At 38.7% G+C, this 16,757-nt stretch overlaps 1 protein-coding gene across 1 annotated transcript in view; it reads left to right on the forward strand.

The window, feature by feature from the left end:
* Positions 1 to 15,099: 15,099 nt before the first annotated feature.
* Positions 15,100 to 16,757, forward strand: part of LOC106687770 (NADH dehydrogenase [ubiquinone] iron-sulfur protein 4, mitochondrial) — a 13,870-nt gene continuing 12,212 nt past the window's right edge. Inside the window, exon 1 of the mRNA XM_014431828.3 lies at positions 15,100 to 15,257. Coding sequence (XP_014287314.1) covers positions 15,196 to 15,257 — 62 coding nt within the window. The 5' untranslated portion in view covers positions 15,100 to 15,195. The remainder of the gene's footprint in view (positions 15,258 to 16,757) is intronic.

A 16,757-nucleotide genomic window follows, 5' to 3' on the forward strand; every position in this document is an offset into this window, starting at 1 on the left:
CTGTAAGTGATATTATGACATGATAAAAACATGTGGAGAATCTACCCATTGATAGAACTCCAAAAACATTATTTAAATTTAAATTCAAAATTAGCGCTATGGATAATGTGACCAGTGACGTAAGTTCTGCTCTCAAACGAATAATACTCGTATATACATAGGAAAATGAGAAAAATACCTACATACATTTAATGATGAAAGGAATAAGCTAACGGAAATAGATAATAAATTAGAGTTAGGGAATAGGATTAAGATAGTTCAGGTAGGCTGCATAAGGATTAGAATTAGGACAAAGTTCATGGTTTATTTTTCAATAACGGTTTAATAAAATCATTAAATAAAATCCTACATTGTTTTTATGTTTTGAGGAGGTTCGAAATTTACAATCATCGAAAATATAACAAGATACGAAAGATTAGCAAGTCTGGTAATTCTATTAGCTGATATTAATAACGTCACATATCCTACTACCATATGTAATGAACTATTGGTTCAATGTTTCTTTGCTTCCACTGGCAAAATTAACAGATAAGAGAGAATTAACTAGCCCTATATCAGTGTTTACGTTTTAAGAATTACCGTTATACTTAGTTCAAAGTCAAATTGTAGTTATTAGTAATATTTTAATATTAAAATTATATTATCATATTATCCTTAGTTGATAATTTAAAACTATATGAGTGGTCGTAAGAGGGAATAGAGAGAGGGTGTGATAAGATTTCAGAATATTCCTCCCAATAAGTTTTAAGATGTCGGTGAAGATATCGATGCATTCAATAACAGCTATGAAATAATTTCTTCAATTTATATCACACTCCGCGTCTATAACGTAAGTATTCCATTGGATTGATGAAGGTCATGTAACAGCTGGGAAGGTTGCAGTGAATAAAGCAGGTAAAAGGAAATTAAAAATAATTGACACGACTATTTTTACATTTTTAACATATGGCAACTCTATTAAATGATAATAATGACGTCACTTATCCTTCTACTACATGTAATTTATTAGTGGTTTTAAGTTTCTTCAATACGACCGAAAGAATTAACTGATAAAGATGATAACCGAGTCCAATATCTGTGTTTATGTTTTAGAAATTACCTGTTCAAAATTCAAATACTAGGGAATTAAATGTTGCTTTGTCGATATCCGCCAAGGAAACTAAAATAGAAAGTATTATAGTTCAAAGTCAAAAGAATTAAAATATAAGAGAGATCAAAAATCCCTACTTAGTAATTGATCTATTTATCTCTCAGTTTGTTTTATTAGGGATTATACAAGTTGAAAGTCCCTGGTTTACATTCATACAAGGGATTAGAAGATAAAGGTCTATATATCAGTGTTTATGTCTCACCAGTTCAAATTATTTACACTAAAAGATTAAGAACAGAGTGGGTTAAGGTTCAAAGTGACCAATATGGCAGTGATCGAAAGAAATAAGATCGCGAGACCCTCGTAATAAAACAGGGGCGAAGAAAATTCAAAATGACGGTCGAGCACACTCAGCCTTTGCCAAAACCGTGAGTCTCTCAAACATCAGAAAAACCAAAAGGGCGAAGGGAGGTTATTATTTATAAAGTGGTTACCTTGCCCTTTGACGGCGTCCGGGCACACTTAGCCCCTATGAAAATACATAAATATTTGGAACATCAGAGAAATAAAATGGCGGCCGGGCACACTCAGCCCCTGTCAAAACCTAAAGTTTCTTAAGTCGCGGAAAAAAAAATCCCGGTCGGGCACACTCAGCCACTTCCTAAGGTTAAGTCGCAGGGAAAAGCGAAATGTTGGAGGGGGGTTATAGTGGGTATCTGACTCATCTAATCAATGGGTGGTGGGGATAAACAAACGAAAGACAAAATGGCGTCTGGTTACACTCAGCCTTTGATAAGTGGGGTAAACATTCAAATTGCAAGAAAAGAAGAATGACGTAGGAAGGTTATAGTATAAAAATGGCTAGCCCTTTGATGGGTGGTGGGGCGACTAAAATAAAAATTAATTGGCGCAATAAAAAATTAGTCCGCGCACACTTTGCCCCTATGAAAATCCACAAATATTTGAAATATCAGAAAAATAAAATGGCGGCCGGGCACCCTCAGCCCCTGTCGAAACCTCAGGTCTCCTAAGTTGCAGTAAAAACAATATGGCGATCGGGCACACTTAGCGACTTTCTAAAGTCTAAGTATCTTAAGTCGTAGGGAAAACAAAATGGTGGCCTAGTACACTCAGCCTCTGCTTAAGCCGTAAGTCACGAGACCAATATTGCGGTAAACGAAAAGAAGAGGATTGCGATACCCTCATAATAAAATGGCTGCGATCAAGAAAACAAAATGGCGGCTGGGTACACTCAGCCTCTTTTTCTTTTTTTATTCACATCATCTACCTCTAAAACTTAAAGACAAATTAAACTATAATGCATCCCAAATTAAAACTTTCATTTCTCAGGGGCGCGGTATAGCAAGAGAACCTGAAAAATTATTGTTATATAAGGGAATGTATTTAGAACCCAAACCATGTTTCACTTCCTTCTGTGAAGCCTATGCTTCCCTGAAAGAACTCTGCTCCCGTTCCAATGTCTCAGACATCTTTCCAACTAATGAAGATCGCTCTGTTTTTAAAGCCGTGCAGGATTATTATTATGAAAGTCTTGCCATCCGTGAACAACACATGAACCCCACTCCTGCTGCTACTACTTCTTCACCAGAACTTTCTTCGATGCTAAACGCGGCTAGGATTGACGAGAGTCGGATTGTCAGAGCCAGATTACCCCAAATAAATTTACCCGATTTTAGCGGCAATTCAAGTGAGTGACCTTTATTTCGTGACACATTCATTGCCCTCATTCACAATGAGCCATCTTTATCAGACATGGAAAAATTTCTTTTCCTAACTTCTTGCCTCAAAGGTACTGCTCGCTCTCTAATTAGCAACGTATTTCTCACTGCAGATAATTATAACCAAGCTTGGAGTCTCTTAAAGGCGCATTTTGACAATACGCGAAAATTAGCCAATACATATCTTCAGCACGTGTTAGACTATAAACCAGCTTGTGGTAGACCTACAGTCGAATCTTTTAAATCATTTATTTCTTCGGTCGTCGAGAGCTTTTGAAAATTGAAAATTTGGATGATTTTATACTTTCGTTTCTTTTGCTTCAATGTTTAGACAAAAATACTCGAATGGCATTTGAAAAGGAATATTTTGATGTGGAATTCCCGACTTACATTAATCTAACTAAATTTATTAAGGCTGAATGGAAATCCATGGACATGGTGAACGTTGATTACACCCAGCCTTCTACCTTTTCGCCATCGTCTAGCCAGGTTTCTCGGCCTTGGGTCCGATCTAAAAATGTCTTTTTCACAAAAAAGAAATAATAATATCAGGGGCGCTACAGGTAAACCCCAACGCAATGATACTGTCTGGCTTGCCCGGTTTGTAAACGCTATCACGCTCTCTACCAATGTGAGCGATTCCGGAAAGCTACGGTCTCAGACAAGAGTTAATTTCTGAAGAATTGGCGTGGCTGCACCAATTGTCTTTCCAGTAGACACCAAGTGTCAAATTGCACCTCTATTAGGCGCTGTGGAATCACCATACATAGCTTCACCATCAGAATCACGATAAGGTACAACACCTTGAGTCCAAACCTACAAACCCAGTATCTTTGGTAAGCATTTCTGGAGGAGGAGAGGTCCTTTTAGGCACTGCAGTAGCTGAAGTCCAGAACGCGGAAGGTGTAGTTCAGCCAATTCGCTTAGTCACGGATAGCGGCTGCCCGCACTCATTTATGACTATAAAATATGCCAAAATGCTAGGATTAACTATTTAGCCATGTGATAAACCATTACCGGTATAGGACAAACTCCAGTAGTTTGCAATCTGCCTCAAGTGCCTTTGCCATTCGCTCAGCTCAACAGCTACAAAGGTTATGCACTAGCAGATCCTGACTTTTGGAAACCTGGTCCTATTGAACTTTTATTAGGTGGAAACCTTTTTTTTCGACATTATAAACGACAAGTCTGTCACAATTGTCAAAGAATTGCCAAGGCTATTACCCACGCTGTTGGGATACATCATCGCAGGCCCTATGATGTCTGTTCCTCTGTCTTCTAAATCTTCTTCGTTCTTTATACAGTCAAAAGAGGAACTCAGCACAGTGATGGATAAAATATGAACTTTGTACTGTCACGTATCCATGCCCAAAGAACTATCATTTAACATGTTAAAAATAATGGGCAACGTTATCCTCTGACTTCAAGAGCTCTAAATCGGGTAAATTTATTTGGGGTAATCTGGCTCTGACAATCCGACTCTCGTCAATCCTAGCCGCGTTTAGCATCGAAGAAAGTTCTGGTGAAGAAGTAGTAGCAGCAGGAGTGGGGTTCATGTGTTGTTCACGGATGGCAAGACTTTCATAATAATAATCCTGCACGGCTTTAAAAACAGAGCGATCTTCATTAGTTGAAAAGATGTCTGAGACACTGGAACGGGAGCAGAGTTCTTTCAGGGAAGCATAGGCTTCACAGAAGGAAGTGAAACATGGTTTGGGTTCTAAATACATTCCCTTATATAACAATAATTTTTCAGGTTCTCTTGCTATACCGCGCCCCTGAGAAATGAAAGTTTTAATTTGGGATGCATTATAGTTTAATTTGTCTTTAAGTTTTTCGAAATGACCTTTGATGTCCTCAGGTAGGTCCTTCGTCATTTTAGAGGTAGATGATGTGAATAAAAAAAGAAACTGAGAGATATTAAGAGTGAAAAAATAATAATAATAATAATGACGGAATGGAGCAGCTTACAAAATAATTTTACAAAAAAGTACAGCAACAAAATTCGACTACCGGAGGACCTTGACAAAAATTAATCAAAAAATATATTCGATCTGGCTTGGACTAAATGTGTTAAAAATTCAAAAACAATATCCAGCCCGAGTTGACCAAATGTTACGGCGGGTAGGGGTTCAAAATGAACCTTTACTAGCCCAACCGTGTAAGGTCATGAAAAAAAAAATTATTTTGTCCAATCTAGTTACCGCTTTATTTTGACATAAACACATAAAAAAATGAAAAAAATGTAAAACATAATATTAAAGCATATGCATTTTTAAAATAAAGGGGAAAAAAATTAACTTCTGAAAATACAAATAAAATTAATTTTACTAATTAAAAAACACAACAAAATGAGGGTTTTGTCTATACGACTTTTAAAAAAAAATAAATAGTCTATATCCGGTTTTATTATTTTTTTATTTATTTTTTTTTTGGTGGAAGCAAAGAAACCTTGAAGCAATAGTTCATTACACATCGGAGTAGGATATGTGACGTTATTAATATCAGCTAATAGAATTACCAGACTTGCTAATCTTTCGTATCTTGTTATATTTTCGATGATTGTAAATTTTGAACCTCCTCAAAACATAAAAACAATGTAGGATTTTATTTAAAGATTTTATTAAACCGTTATTGAAAAATAAACCATGAACTTTGTCCTAATTCTAATCCTTATGCAGCCTACCTGAACTATCTTAATCCTATTCCCTAACTCTAATTTATTATCTATTTCCGTTAGCTTATTCCTTTCATCATTAAATGTATGTAGGTATTTTTCTCATTTTCCTATGTATATACGAGTATTATTCGTTTGAGAGCAGAACTTACGTCACTGGTCACATTATCCATAGCGCTAATTTTGAATTTAAATTTAAATAATGTTTTTGGAGTTCTATCAATGGGTAGATTCTCCACATGTTTTTATCATGTCATAATATCACTTACAGCAAATTTACTTGATGTGTATATATGTATACAGTTGTAAATATCAATAAATAAATTATTAAAAAAAAAAATTTTTAATAATATTTAGGAAGCTTCTATTTCAACACCTACACGTCCTTAATTTACTTACACTCTCTTACCACGTTCCCAGTTTACACTTTTTTGTTTCTTATGGCACCCATGTATTTTTTTTTTGTTTTCAAGCCACCATTTTATTTCCCTAATATTTAGTTTGATCTAATAATCTTTAAAAATAAACAATGAAGTAGAATTTGTTAATCCTCTCTAAATTTAATCATTGATAAGGATAAAAAAATTGAATGTAAACAGTTGATGATTTGAAAGGTGTGAGGGAACGTGGTAAGAGAGTGGTTGGCTAACGTATTGTACGTAATAAAGGACGTGTAGGTGTTGGAATAGAAGCTTCCTAAATATTATTTAAATTTAAATCCAAAATTAGCGCTATGGATTATGTGACCAGTGACGTAAGTTCTGCTCTCTAACGAATAATACTCGTATATACATAAAACCGGACGGATGCGGACCAGGCGTGTTGGACGTACCGGACGGATCCTGGTGGATAAGGTGTAGCCCATCTTAAGGCACTCAACCGAGTGCTGGGCTGCACCTCGTTTTTAAAATAATTATTGTCCCCAAAAATTAAATGGTTCCACCAAATAATTTTGTAAATATTTATGAAAATAAAGATTAAAAAAGCAGCAGTAGCATGCGCAATCCTAACGCACTACCCCACTGTTGCCGAATCCCGTATGGCAGCAATGCCAGGAAGGGGGAACAAAATTAACAAATAATTTTTTTCAGCCACACGATTTCCAGGAAAGGAGTTAAACCTTTAACCCGAAGCGGATAAAGTCGCAGCTATCCGGAAGATGACAGTGCCTAGGGATGTGAAGGGAGTTCGGAGGTTGCTGGGAACATGAAATTATTACCGTAGATTTGTGCCAGAAATGGCTGAGTATCTCGTCCCAATTAACAATCTTCTGAAGAAAGGCAGGAAGGTGATCATCACTCCGATGGTGGAAGACAATATCAGGCGGTGCATGGAAGCCGCAGCAGGAGCCGGTGCTTACTTTCCCAGACTTCATCCGGCAATTCACTATCACTACAGATGCGAGTGAGTACGCGCTGGGAGCGGTGTTGTCTCAGAAGTGTGATGAGGAGATCGCCCAGTGGCGTACGTCAGTAGGCGCCTGACATAGACGAAGACCAGATACAGTGCGCTGGAATGAGAGCTCTTCGGAATAGTGTGGGCTGATGACCTCTTTAGGCCCTATGTGTTCGAGAGGAAGTTTAAAGTACACACTGACCATAGGCCCCTGCAATGGGAGGGAAAATTGAAGGAGTCTTGCATTGGGAAATTGGGACAGTACAATGTACAATGTATGTACAATATGATGTAAATCACATTTAAACTAGTCAAAGAAAATGTGGTAGCTGATTGGTTATCTCGAGCCATAACTGTGAAAGCTTAGGAAGAAGACAACGGGGAACCGTCAGGAGTGAGACAGTTTCTACGAGAATGGACGCCGAAGGAGGGTGATAGAGAGAACGAGGCGGAGGAAGACGATAGGGAGGGATCTTCGTCTAACGAGAGCTCGGAGGAAGGAACAATAGATATTGAGGAACTGGAGGACATAATAAACGACAAGAGGTGGCAAATTGTATGGAAGACGAGGACCACTGGACATTTGCACAAAGTTGGGTGCAACAAGTATGGGAGGAGCAGTATCACGACGATTTGGCCACAACAAGGCGTGAAGAACAACCAGATCTGTAAAACGTTGAACATTGCTTCGAAGCCTGGAAAAAGTGTCACCTGTACGTTGGTAATGAAACCATTTGGGAAAAGATCAAGGGGTTATGGCGTGATGAACACATAGATAGGTATAGACAAGACATTCGCCCGATGCAAGCTGATGGTGGAAATTCTTCGGGAGGACGAACGCCAGAGACAGAGCGGACTGTAGCATATCATCAGGGCAAAACAAATCACCGCGGAATCTCGGAGACCCTGCAAGCATTAAAAAGAGGGTACTTTTGGTGGGGGATGAAGAAGACTGTCACTGAAGTTGTAGGAAACTGTGAAGTTTGTCTACATACCAAGTATGGCAGACACCCTTCAAAAGGGATGCAAGACGAGACACCTACCACAGATGCACCGCTCAACGATCTACAGGCCACAACGACACATTCACATAGAGAGGATTTAAATAGATCACCATAATTGATCTCTTCAGTAAGACGGCAATGGAGCACCATGTGCAGGACAAGTCGTCGGAACAGTGTTGGCATCTCTCCGATTATGGTTCCAATTCTACGGAGTTCGAGAGCTTATCTCATCAGATTCAGGCAGAGAATTCGACAATGCCACGATTCGAACAGAAATGAAGGACCTGGACGTAACATGGCATCTCAACACACCAGGGCATCCCAAGAGCAGAAGAAGCATAGAGCGGCTTCATGGCACGTTGAGTGACAATCTTCGCCTATATCAGATCGACAAGGGATTGGAACCGGATGTAGCAATGCCAAAGGCTATAGCGGCATATAATCATTCCGTGCACACCGTTACGGGGTTCTCACCATTTGAGATTCTCTTTGGGCTGCGAGGACACCGGCGGGACTATAAGGGCACGGCAGTAGACGGTGAGGAGATACACAACAACCATGTTGCTCGAAGAAAGTTATGGGAGGAGACGCTAGGAAGAATGAAAAAGGAAAAAACCAAAAGGGTGGCGCGGGAGAATTTAAAGGTCACAGATAGGATGGGAGCGATCAAAATCGGAACGATCGTATACAGAAAATTGGGGTCTAACAGGGGTAAGGAGATACAGCGATAAGAAGGTTCATTCAGGATGATAATTATTAGAGAACACAATATTGTTACTGAAGAAAGTATTAAAGAACCTAAAAAGAGGAGAACTGTGCATGTTGAAGAGTTAAAATTTCCGGCAATTACAATGTAAAAACTGGAGTGTTCTCATATTGCCAGCCACTGCTAGATTGTATTACAGAAGGATTGGTCATTCATGTAATTCTATTCAATGTTATTTGTTTTAAGGTTTGTTTTGACTTTTGTAAATATGGTTTTTTGTTCATTTTAGGTTATTTATGTATTGTATAAAGCGTTTTTAAATTTTATTCTTAGGTTTAAATTATGTATATAGCAATTATTTCAGAGAGCTTGTCAGTTCTTTCAATTATATGTATATAGGAATTTATTTTTCTTAATTGTTTTTATTTTCTATGTTGTTGTCCGCATTGTAAACTCGGAGGTTATCACTGAAGGTACTGTGTAATCTGTCGATCCCACCCCTACCATTAGGGTGTCCAATGTCATGTATCCTCGAGAAGTTTCATTTCATCTCGGATAAGGGAATTATCAAACTCTCGCTCCCCATCAAATGAAATGGAGTCAAGAACGCCATAAAATTGGAACCAGGTGCGTAGCGCACCTAATACCGTTTCCGCTAACCGATCCTTCACTTGCTCCGCCATTGCCACCTTACTAAAAGTGTCGACGACCGTCACCCACTTATACTCTTTCCATGTAAAAGTGTTGATCTGGAGGTCAGTCAGTGGTCTGTCAGCCGTAGGTGTTTCCTCTTGTGTTGCCCTGGGGGGATGTCTGTCATATTTAGTACTCAAGCATACGTTACAACCTCCTATGTTGTCCTTTATCGTTCGACACATGCCCCACCAAACATATTTACGTCTGAGAGCCTGGAACGTTTCATTCAGACCTCGATGATTCGTTTTGCCCTGGTGATAAGCAAGGGTAACTTCTTTCTGCCGATCTTCATCTCGAATAGTTTCCACCATTAGCGTACACCGAACGAATACGATCGACACCTATTTGCTCTGACCACCACAGCCTTGAATCTTATCCCAGATAAACGTAAATGCGGTATGTCCTCCCTGCTTTAGACGCGTCTTTAAGGGCTTCACAAATTTGTTCCTCCTGTGCCCCCGGTACCGACCAAATCGTTGCAATTTCGCTTTTCCCGTATCGTCCATTTTCGATTTTCATCAGACCCGATATCCTAGTTTTCCAGACGATCTGGCGGGGCTTATCATTAATAATTTCCTCCGATTCTTCCATCTTCGCGAGTCTGTCCCCTTCCGAGCTCTCGTCCTCCGATGGTGGGGTTTCCCTCGACCTGCCCCGATACGTCCTGGGTCTCTTCCTCCCCTGGTGTCCACTCTCTCAAGAACTACCGGACATCGCCCGACGTCCCCGCTTACTCTTCTTCTATCGTTTACCGTAATCAAGCGTGAGAGCCAGTCAGCCACGACTCTCCTTTCCTGGCGTGTATACTATTTCAATATTGCACTGCCCAAGGAGTTCCTTCCACTGCGTAACCCTTGCTGACGGCTCCTTGAGTTTCCCCACCCAGTGAAATGGACCCGAAACTTTCTCCCGAAAACGTAGGGTCTGAAATGTTCCTGTTCGAGAGCACTGTACCTGGACTCTGCATTCGTCAACCGCCTGCTGCCATACGCGACTGAGCGCTTACTTTACGCTTACACTGATTTACTAAAGACCAAGAGGTCATCCATATACACTTGGCATATCGATTCGTCGATGCCTCGTAGGAACTCATCCATCAGCCTTTGGAAAGTGATAGGAGCGTTGTTCAATCCAAACGGGATCCGAGTAAACTCGTAGTGACCCCTCTCGAACGTGAATGCCGTCTTATGTCGGTCCCTTGGATGCATCATTATCAGGAGGTATCCTGGATTTCCGCAACACCTTTGCGACCCCCGATCGGATTTCGCTCGTCCACGGTATTCTTGTTTAATTTGCGGTAGTCAATCACCACCCGATACTTCTCTCACTGATCCCCTAGCGCACCCTTCTTACGAACTGCCCACAAAGGACTGTTATACGGCGACGTAGTATTGACAATGATCCTCTGTTCAGTCTCAGACTAGCCCCCACTCTCTCTAACAAATCACACCCGACAATCAACTGATACTCCCGCGGCATGCTATTCACCACGTGTACTAACTACAAGGGTATCCTCTCGCTCCCCATTTACTCAGCCTAATTTCTACCTCCCCTTCCATGCTAAAGGGTTCACCCAGGGTGACTAATTTACAGTGACATAATTGAACCTGGAATGTCCCTCCATCCTTTTGCAACCTCTCCAGTGCTTCCCGACTAGCAATTGTGTGGGAGCTGCCAGTAATGATGAGACACTTCACTCCACCCACTCCGATGACACTCCGATAGGCAGACCGCCGCCCCTCTGCCTTCTCAGAACTCTGATGAGGTTCTCCTTCCTCCAGTCGCTCGCCTCCCGCTGCTCCTTCTGAGTTTATAGCCTCCTCCACTCCCAGGTTCTTCTGTTTCCCCCTCCGTTTCCGATACCTCAGAGACCTCCATAGACTCGCTTGAAGATCCTTCTGTCCTCCGTCTGTTGCTTTTCTTTTGCACCCGCTGAGCGTTTATCTCCATGGGCTCGCCCTATGCCCAGTGCCTCTTCTATATATATAGGGGCACTATTTAGCGATGTGTGCCTCATTCCCGCACTCATTTAAGTTCCTCCCTCCGCCTGTTTCCCCTTGATTTCTCAGGGGATATTCTCTCTCCAGTTTTTTCGGTCTCTCTCTCGTAAACTCCTGCCGTTCTCTTCTTCTCCACGGGTTCTGATGATTACTGGGACGGCTGTATTGGACCCTCATCCAGTCCTGATGATCGTTTTCCATGTGGGATTCTCTTTCCCGGGCACTTGCATCGATCAATTCCTGGGCGTACTGCACGAAAGAGCGATCCTTCCCTTTTTCCAGTCTCCTTGGCTAACTGGACTTTTAGTATAGTAGCCAGGAACATCATGCGGCCATACACCTGGTCCGTTTGCATCATTTCGCTGAACTTGTCCGTAATCTGGTTGTAGCGTGAAAGCAGTTCAGCGGCGTACTGTCCACTGGACTGCCCCTGTCTTTTCCTCTTTCAGAAAATTCGAAAGATATCCTCTTATGAGGCCCAGCGCCCCCTCCAAATACCTTCTTCAGCCTCTCTTTCACCGTGCTCCAAGATGTCCCTTCGTCCGCTTGAATCTGATTAAGGATGCATCTCTTCACCCGGCAGACCACTGCAGCCTTCAGTTCCTCGGCGTCCCCGTTCTCCAGAAGATTTTCTGATTTTTTCGCTTCTATTCTGCCCATGACGCGATCACAGCTCTTAAAAAAGTGGTTTGATTTCCCGCCTTCCCCAGTGAATGTTTCTATATCCAAGACCGCTTTCTTCAAGTCCTTTGTAGTCGCCGTTCGCACTCTAATTCACGCGAGCGCATTAGCGTGCGCTTCCGGCATGGTGACCGCTGGTAATTCTGCGGCTACATTCTCGTTCACCATTTCCTGGATTGGATTTCTTTGGTTATCTAAACCTAAATTTTCAAGATTTAACACTGCTATTCTTCGACCAGTCTATACTTGAATAATAATAATATACTTGAATATAGGGGGCAGAAAAAGAAGAAGAGAGATAGAGAGAAGAAAAAATCATCAGGACTAAATTTATTTCCAATGTGAAGTGTATCTGAAGATTGAACGAAAGGAGGGAGAGGGAGAAGGAGCTTCTAACTGTTGAAGTGAGATGTAAAAATTCATTTTTTATTATATACAAGTTGCTTTGTGGTAAACTGTAAATATTTTTTTTTTTACTTTTACGTTCAAAGTACTCATAAATGGTGCCGAAATCCGGAAACTCTGTTCTCCTATTGAATTTTTCTCTGCATTTTCGTCTCCTTCGTTATTTTTTCCCCTCTCTTTTTCTCGATTTTTTTTTCTAATTAGTTCAGAGCCAAGATGGTCAATGGCCAACTACAGCTCGTAGCGAGACAGCCAGTTCTATAGATCCTGTTGGCGCAACCGGTTCCTGAAGTTCCTGTAGCCCCGGCAGTCCCGGCGGCGGTTCCGGCGCTACCCCTGCTGCCAGAGACCACTCTCGCTGTAACTCACACTAACGTGTTAGCCGAAATGAGAGTGAGAGCAGCAACCTCCCAGGATATTAAAAAAGCCATCTCAAACCTGGAACGGTACTCAGGCAAAATCGGTGAGTAGAATCACTTCATTAAAGGTGGAGATCGTATCATGGAAAGGTTGGGGGTCAAGGTCTCAGTCTTCTGAGTTGTTGCTAGACAAAAATGACGCGATTTCTCTCAAGGCAGCAATCTGTCGGATCAAGCGAAATATTCTGAACCAGAATCAGACGGACGAGGAAACGGCATGGCCAGTAGTGAAGGAAAGGCTAAAGAAGGCCTGCGGAGGAGGTAGAGGATGACATTTTCTACATCCTGCGGGAGAGGAGATAGCACGGGCAATCTAACTGACAGTATGCAGCCACGTTGTTGGGCCAGTTTAATATCGTTATAGAAAAGATGAGAGAGATCCTTGCGGATGTAGTCAGTCGGGATGAATTTCATCGACACCATAATTAAGGTGCAACTGGCTAAGGAGACTAATAAAAGGGAAGGCTTTTCAACACCCTGTTATAGGATCTCTGTTTGTGAAAGTTTTTGTATAATTCACAGTCCATGTAGCAACAGGATGGTCCTTCCCACATAAGTTTAGTTGGTCCATCGCGTGGTTTCTGAAAAGTGTCAGATGCGTGAGGGCCGGCAAATTTGATGCATCTTGCCAGGTAATGACAGTAATTCTTGACCCAAATTTTGACACTTAGTACACTGTACTAGTATTGTTTTCTGTTTGTGCTGCTCAAATAGTGCTGTGGAATATACAAGTTTTATGTCTTAGAATATTTCTGTATTATTTTGGCTGGTTCTAAATCGATAAATAATTGTGGTAAAGTATATTTTACCTTCTTTTCACTGATAACGATGGAAATTAAATGGATAATTTGGTGGCAAGTTTTTTATAATGCTTTTTTATAAACTTGTTCATTTTAAAAGCTGGCACATCGAATTAGTTAAAACAACCTCTTGCCTTTAGTCTTGGCAATGTTAATTTTTGAAATGTAAATTCGGAGTGCGGTATAGAAAGTTCTTTAGGTATTCATTATAGATCCTTGCTAAAGGACAGAGGTGGCCGAGGATTGTTCGTTCTCGTTTATGCTCAATCGTACAAAGAAGTGTGTTACCTGAATTGAGAGCTCAAATGAAAAACTTTCCTCTTGCCAGGTAGAATGCTCTGGTAAATAATTATTTTTGGGTTGGAATGTTAATTTAATAAAAACAAAAATAATACACTTAAATAAAAATGAAGTAGACAAAAATTAATTTAAAAAAAAAAGAAAGAAATTCAACATAAATAAGTAAATAAACCAATAATGTTTTAACCTTTATTGAACAGAAAATAACTATAAATTATACAAGAAAAAATATATAAACAATATAAAAAATTATAAAACAAATTACTTCTTTGTATTAAAAAAAAAAAAAAAGAATGACAAAAAAACCATTTATACTGTCTTTATAACAAAAAAAACAAAGAAAAAAAACTTAAATATGTACCTTGGGCAATATGTTATAGAAATGTCTATATCTGACCTCCGTCCAGCTGAGAAATCGAAGATATGAAGAGGTGTGCAGAATGAGTTCTTTACGGAAAAATATGACGAAAGTGTGATTTCGTATATATATTATGTGGCTTGGCCAGATGTAAACTATGTACTGATAAGAGCCTTGTTGGGGATCTGTTGGATAAAAAATCCAGGCTCAGTATTATAGCATTGTTTATAATCAGCGACTGTCGGCCGTTTGCGTAAAATACATCGCGTACACACACAAACACTTGAATATTTTTATATTAAACAAAAACATCCTATATAATTAAAATAAATCTATTTCCATATTAATTATTAAATTTACATAAAAGAAATCACAAGTCTTTTTTAATGTTAGTTCAACAGAGTGTAAAAATACCCAAAGAAGATGAAAGGAATATGTCTTTACACACGGTCAATCAATATCTTCCAAAACCCAAAGAAGATATAGTGAAATAGCAACACATTATTATACAAAATAGTAGTAGAAAAATCTGATCTACTAGTGTGTGAATGTTTTCTCGTTATCTCCCAAAGGAGTTGAATCCCTTTTGGAGTAACTTTGGTTGTCAAGTTAAGGCTGGTTTTGTCTCTTGAAGTGAATAGGCCATCAAGATTCACTTTATATTACAGACTATCTTTCAGAGGATTATTAATCTCTATTGGAGTCTTTATTCATTCATCCTAGCTTCTCTAACCTTGCTCTACATTATTCTAACGAAATCCAGATTGTTGCAGTACAATCTTAAGATAAAATACTAAACTCATCGGAATTTGCTCTTTGCCTCAAACTTATTAAAGCTCTGGTATTTCAATGATAATGTAACCTTCCCTACGAGATTCCTTTCCTTTAATAATAGTTTTATTATTCTATATAAAACTAATAGAAAATGAATATTTACTCAAGTTTACGAGTAGTCAAAAGGATACTAAATGGACAGCATTTTTTAAGGTAATTAATGTGTTGTAGAGAAATTATGCTCACGTTGTATTTGTCACAAATAATGGATTTTTCTTAGGTTTTTAATTTTATATTTTGATATTCCTTTTAACAATGAAAATTTACTAAATGATTTTGTATCTATAGCTTTTTTTATGTATATATTTTCTAATATCAAAGGAAATTTAACTCTTTACTAGTGGCTTTTTCTTCAGTTTTCAGTATACCAACTTTTATCGCTTTATTCTTATGTTTCTTGAAAGTGTTTTTATTTTAAAAGTGTAGCAAAATAGTTAATTTCAACTTTTTAGTTGAAGAGCTTATTCCTTATAAATTTCCTATCACTATTTAATTTATTTAGTTATCACTATTTAAAATTAAAAGTAAAATTGTTTGAATAAAACTGAGTGCTACCTTTCGCAGTTTATACTTCAATATTAATGAATGTTAGTAAATATCTTAGTATGCACCTGAAGTAAAAATGCTGTAGGTCATATTTTTTTATTTAAATTATAATGCCATACCTTATTCTAAACAAAATTTTAATGAAAGGTGACCAAAATTATTACAAAATATACTTTCATACAATCATTTTTATAAAAATTATAATAAGACATATGGGTCATTTTCCAAATACGGTGCTATTTAGCTATCAAAAAATTTTTAAACTCAAGTCAATTGATTCAATTTTTTAAAATTTTGATTGCCTTCAGGGAATGCTCCTTGATAATTGAGCAGACACAAACTCAATATTATATGAGGAGAAGATGGTCAGGGGTGCAGTCAGATAGATACACAAACAAAACTTATTTATTTGTGCTAACATTTCAACCTGAATTTCAGGCCTTCATCTGGGCTGAAAACAAAACCAAATGACAACCTTAATTCAGAGAAACAATAACTAAATATAAATATAATAACTAATTAACTTGGAAATATACATAACAATAAATTAAGTAGATAGTAGAGTAGTTATACTAATAGAAGATAAAATATGATATTGTAGAGGTAATAATTATACTAAATAAATGATAAAAATATTATTAAAAACAGACAGTGTTCAAGTAAATGAAGAAATGAACATGATGAAAGGTGTGGAATAATATGTAAACAATGAGAAATTTAACTAACAAAATAAAATATGTAAGTTAAAAAAAAATTAAGTCTGTACCGCTAAAACCCATAAAGAGTCAGGGGTGCAGTACTTTGTAAGAAAGTACTGTTATGGACCTCCAGTAAAAGAAGGTGATTTTGTCAGAATTACGCTCGACCACCAGATATTCACTCAATTAAGGGTACCCCCTTCATGATGCTGGGTGGACCCTGGGGCTCCCAGGCCCACAGAGCTGACACTCGGCTACATTGTAACAGGAAATAATTATCTGCCACAGCCTGGTTCGAGCCCAGGTGGTTGTAAAATATGTAAGTAATGTTCAAAAATTAATAAAATAATTTAAATCAACATAATGAAATATGTGAAAGGATATGATATATATGATAAAAGGGGCAAGA

Source organism: Halyomorpha halys, unplaced genomic scaffold (assembly GCF_000696795.3).
Source record: "Halyomorpha halys isolate HHAL.00 unplaced genomic scaffold, Hhal_1.1 Scaffold1009.1, whole genome shotgun sequence".
In the NCBI taxonomy this organism is placed as follows: domain Eukaryota; kingdom Metazoa; phylum Arthropoda; class Insecta; order Hemiptera; family Pentatomidae; genus Halyomorpha; species Halyomorpha halys.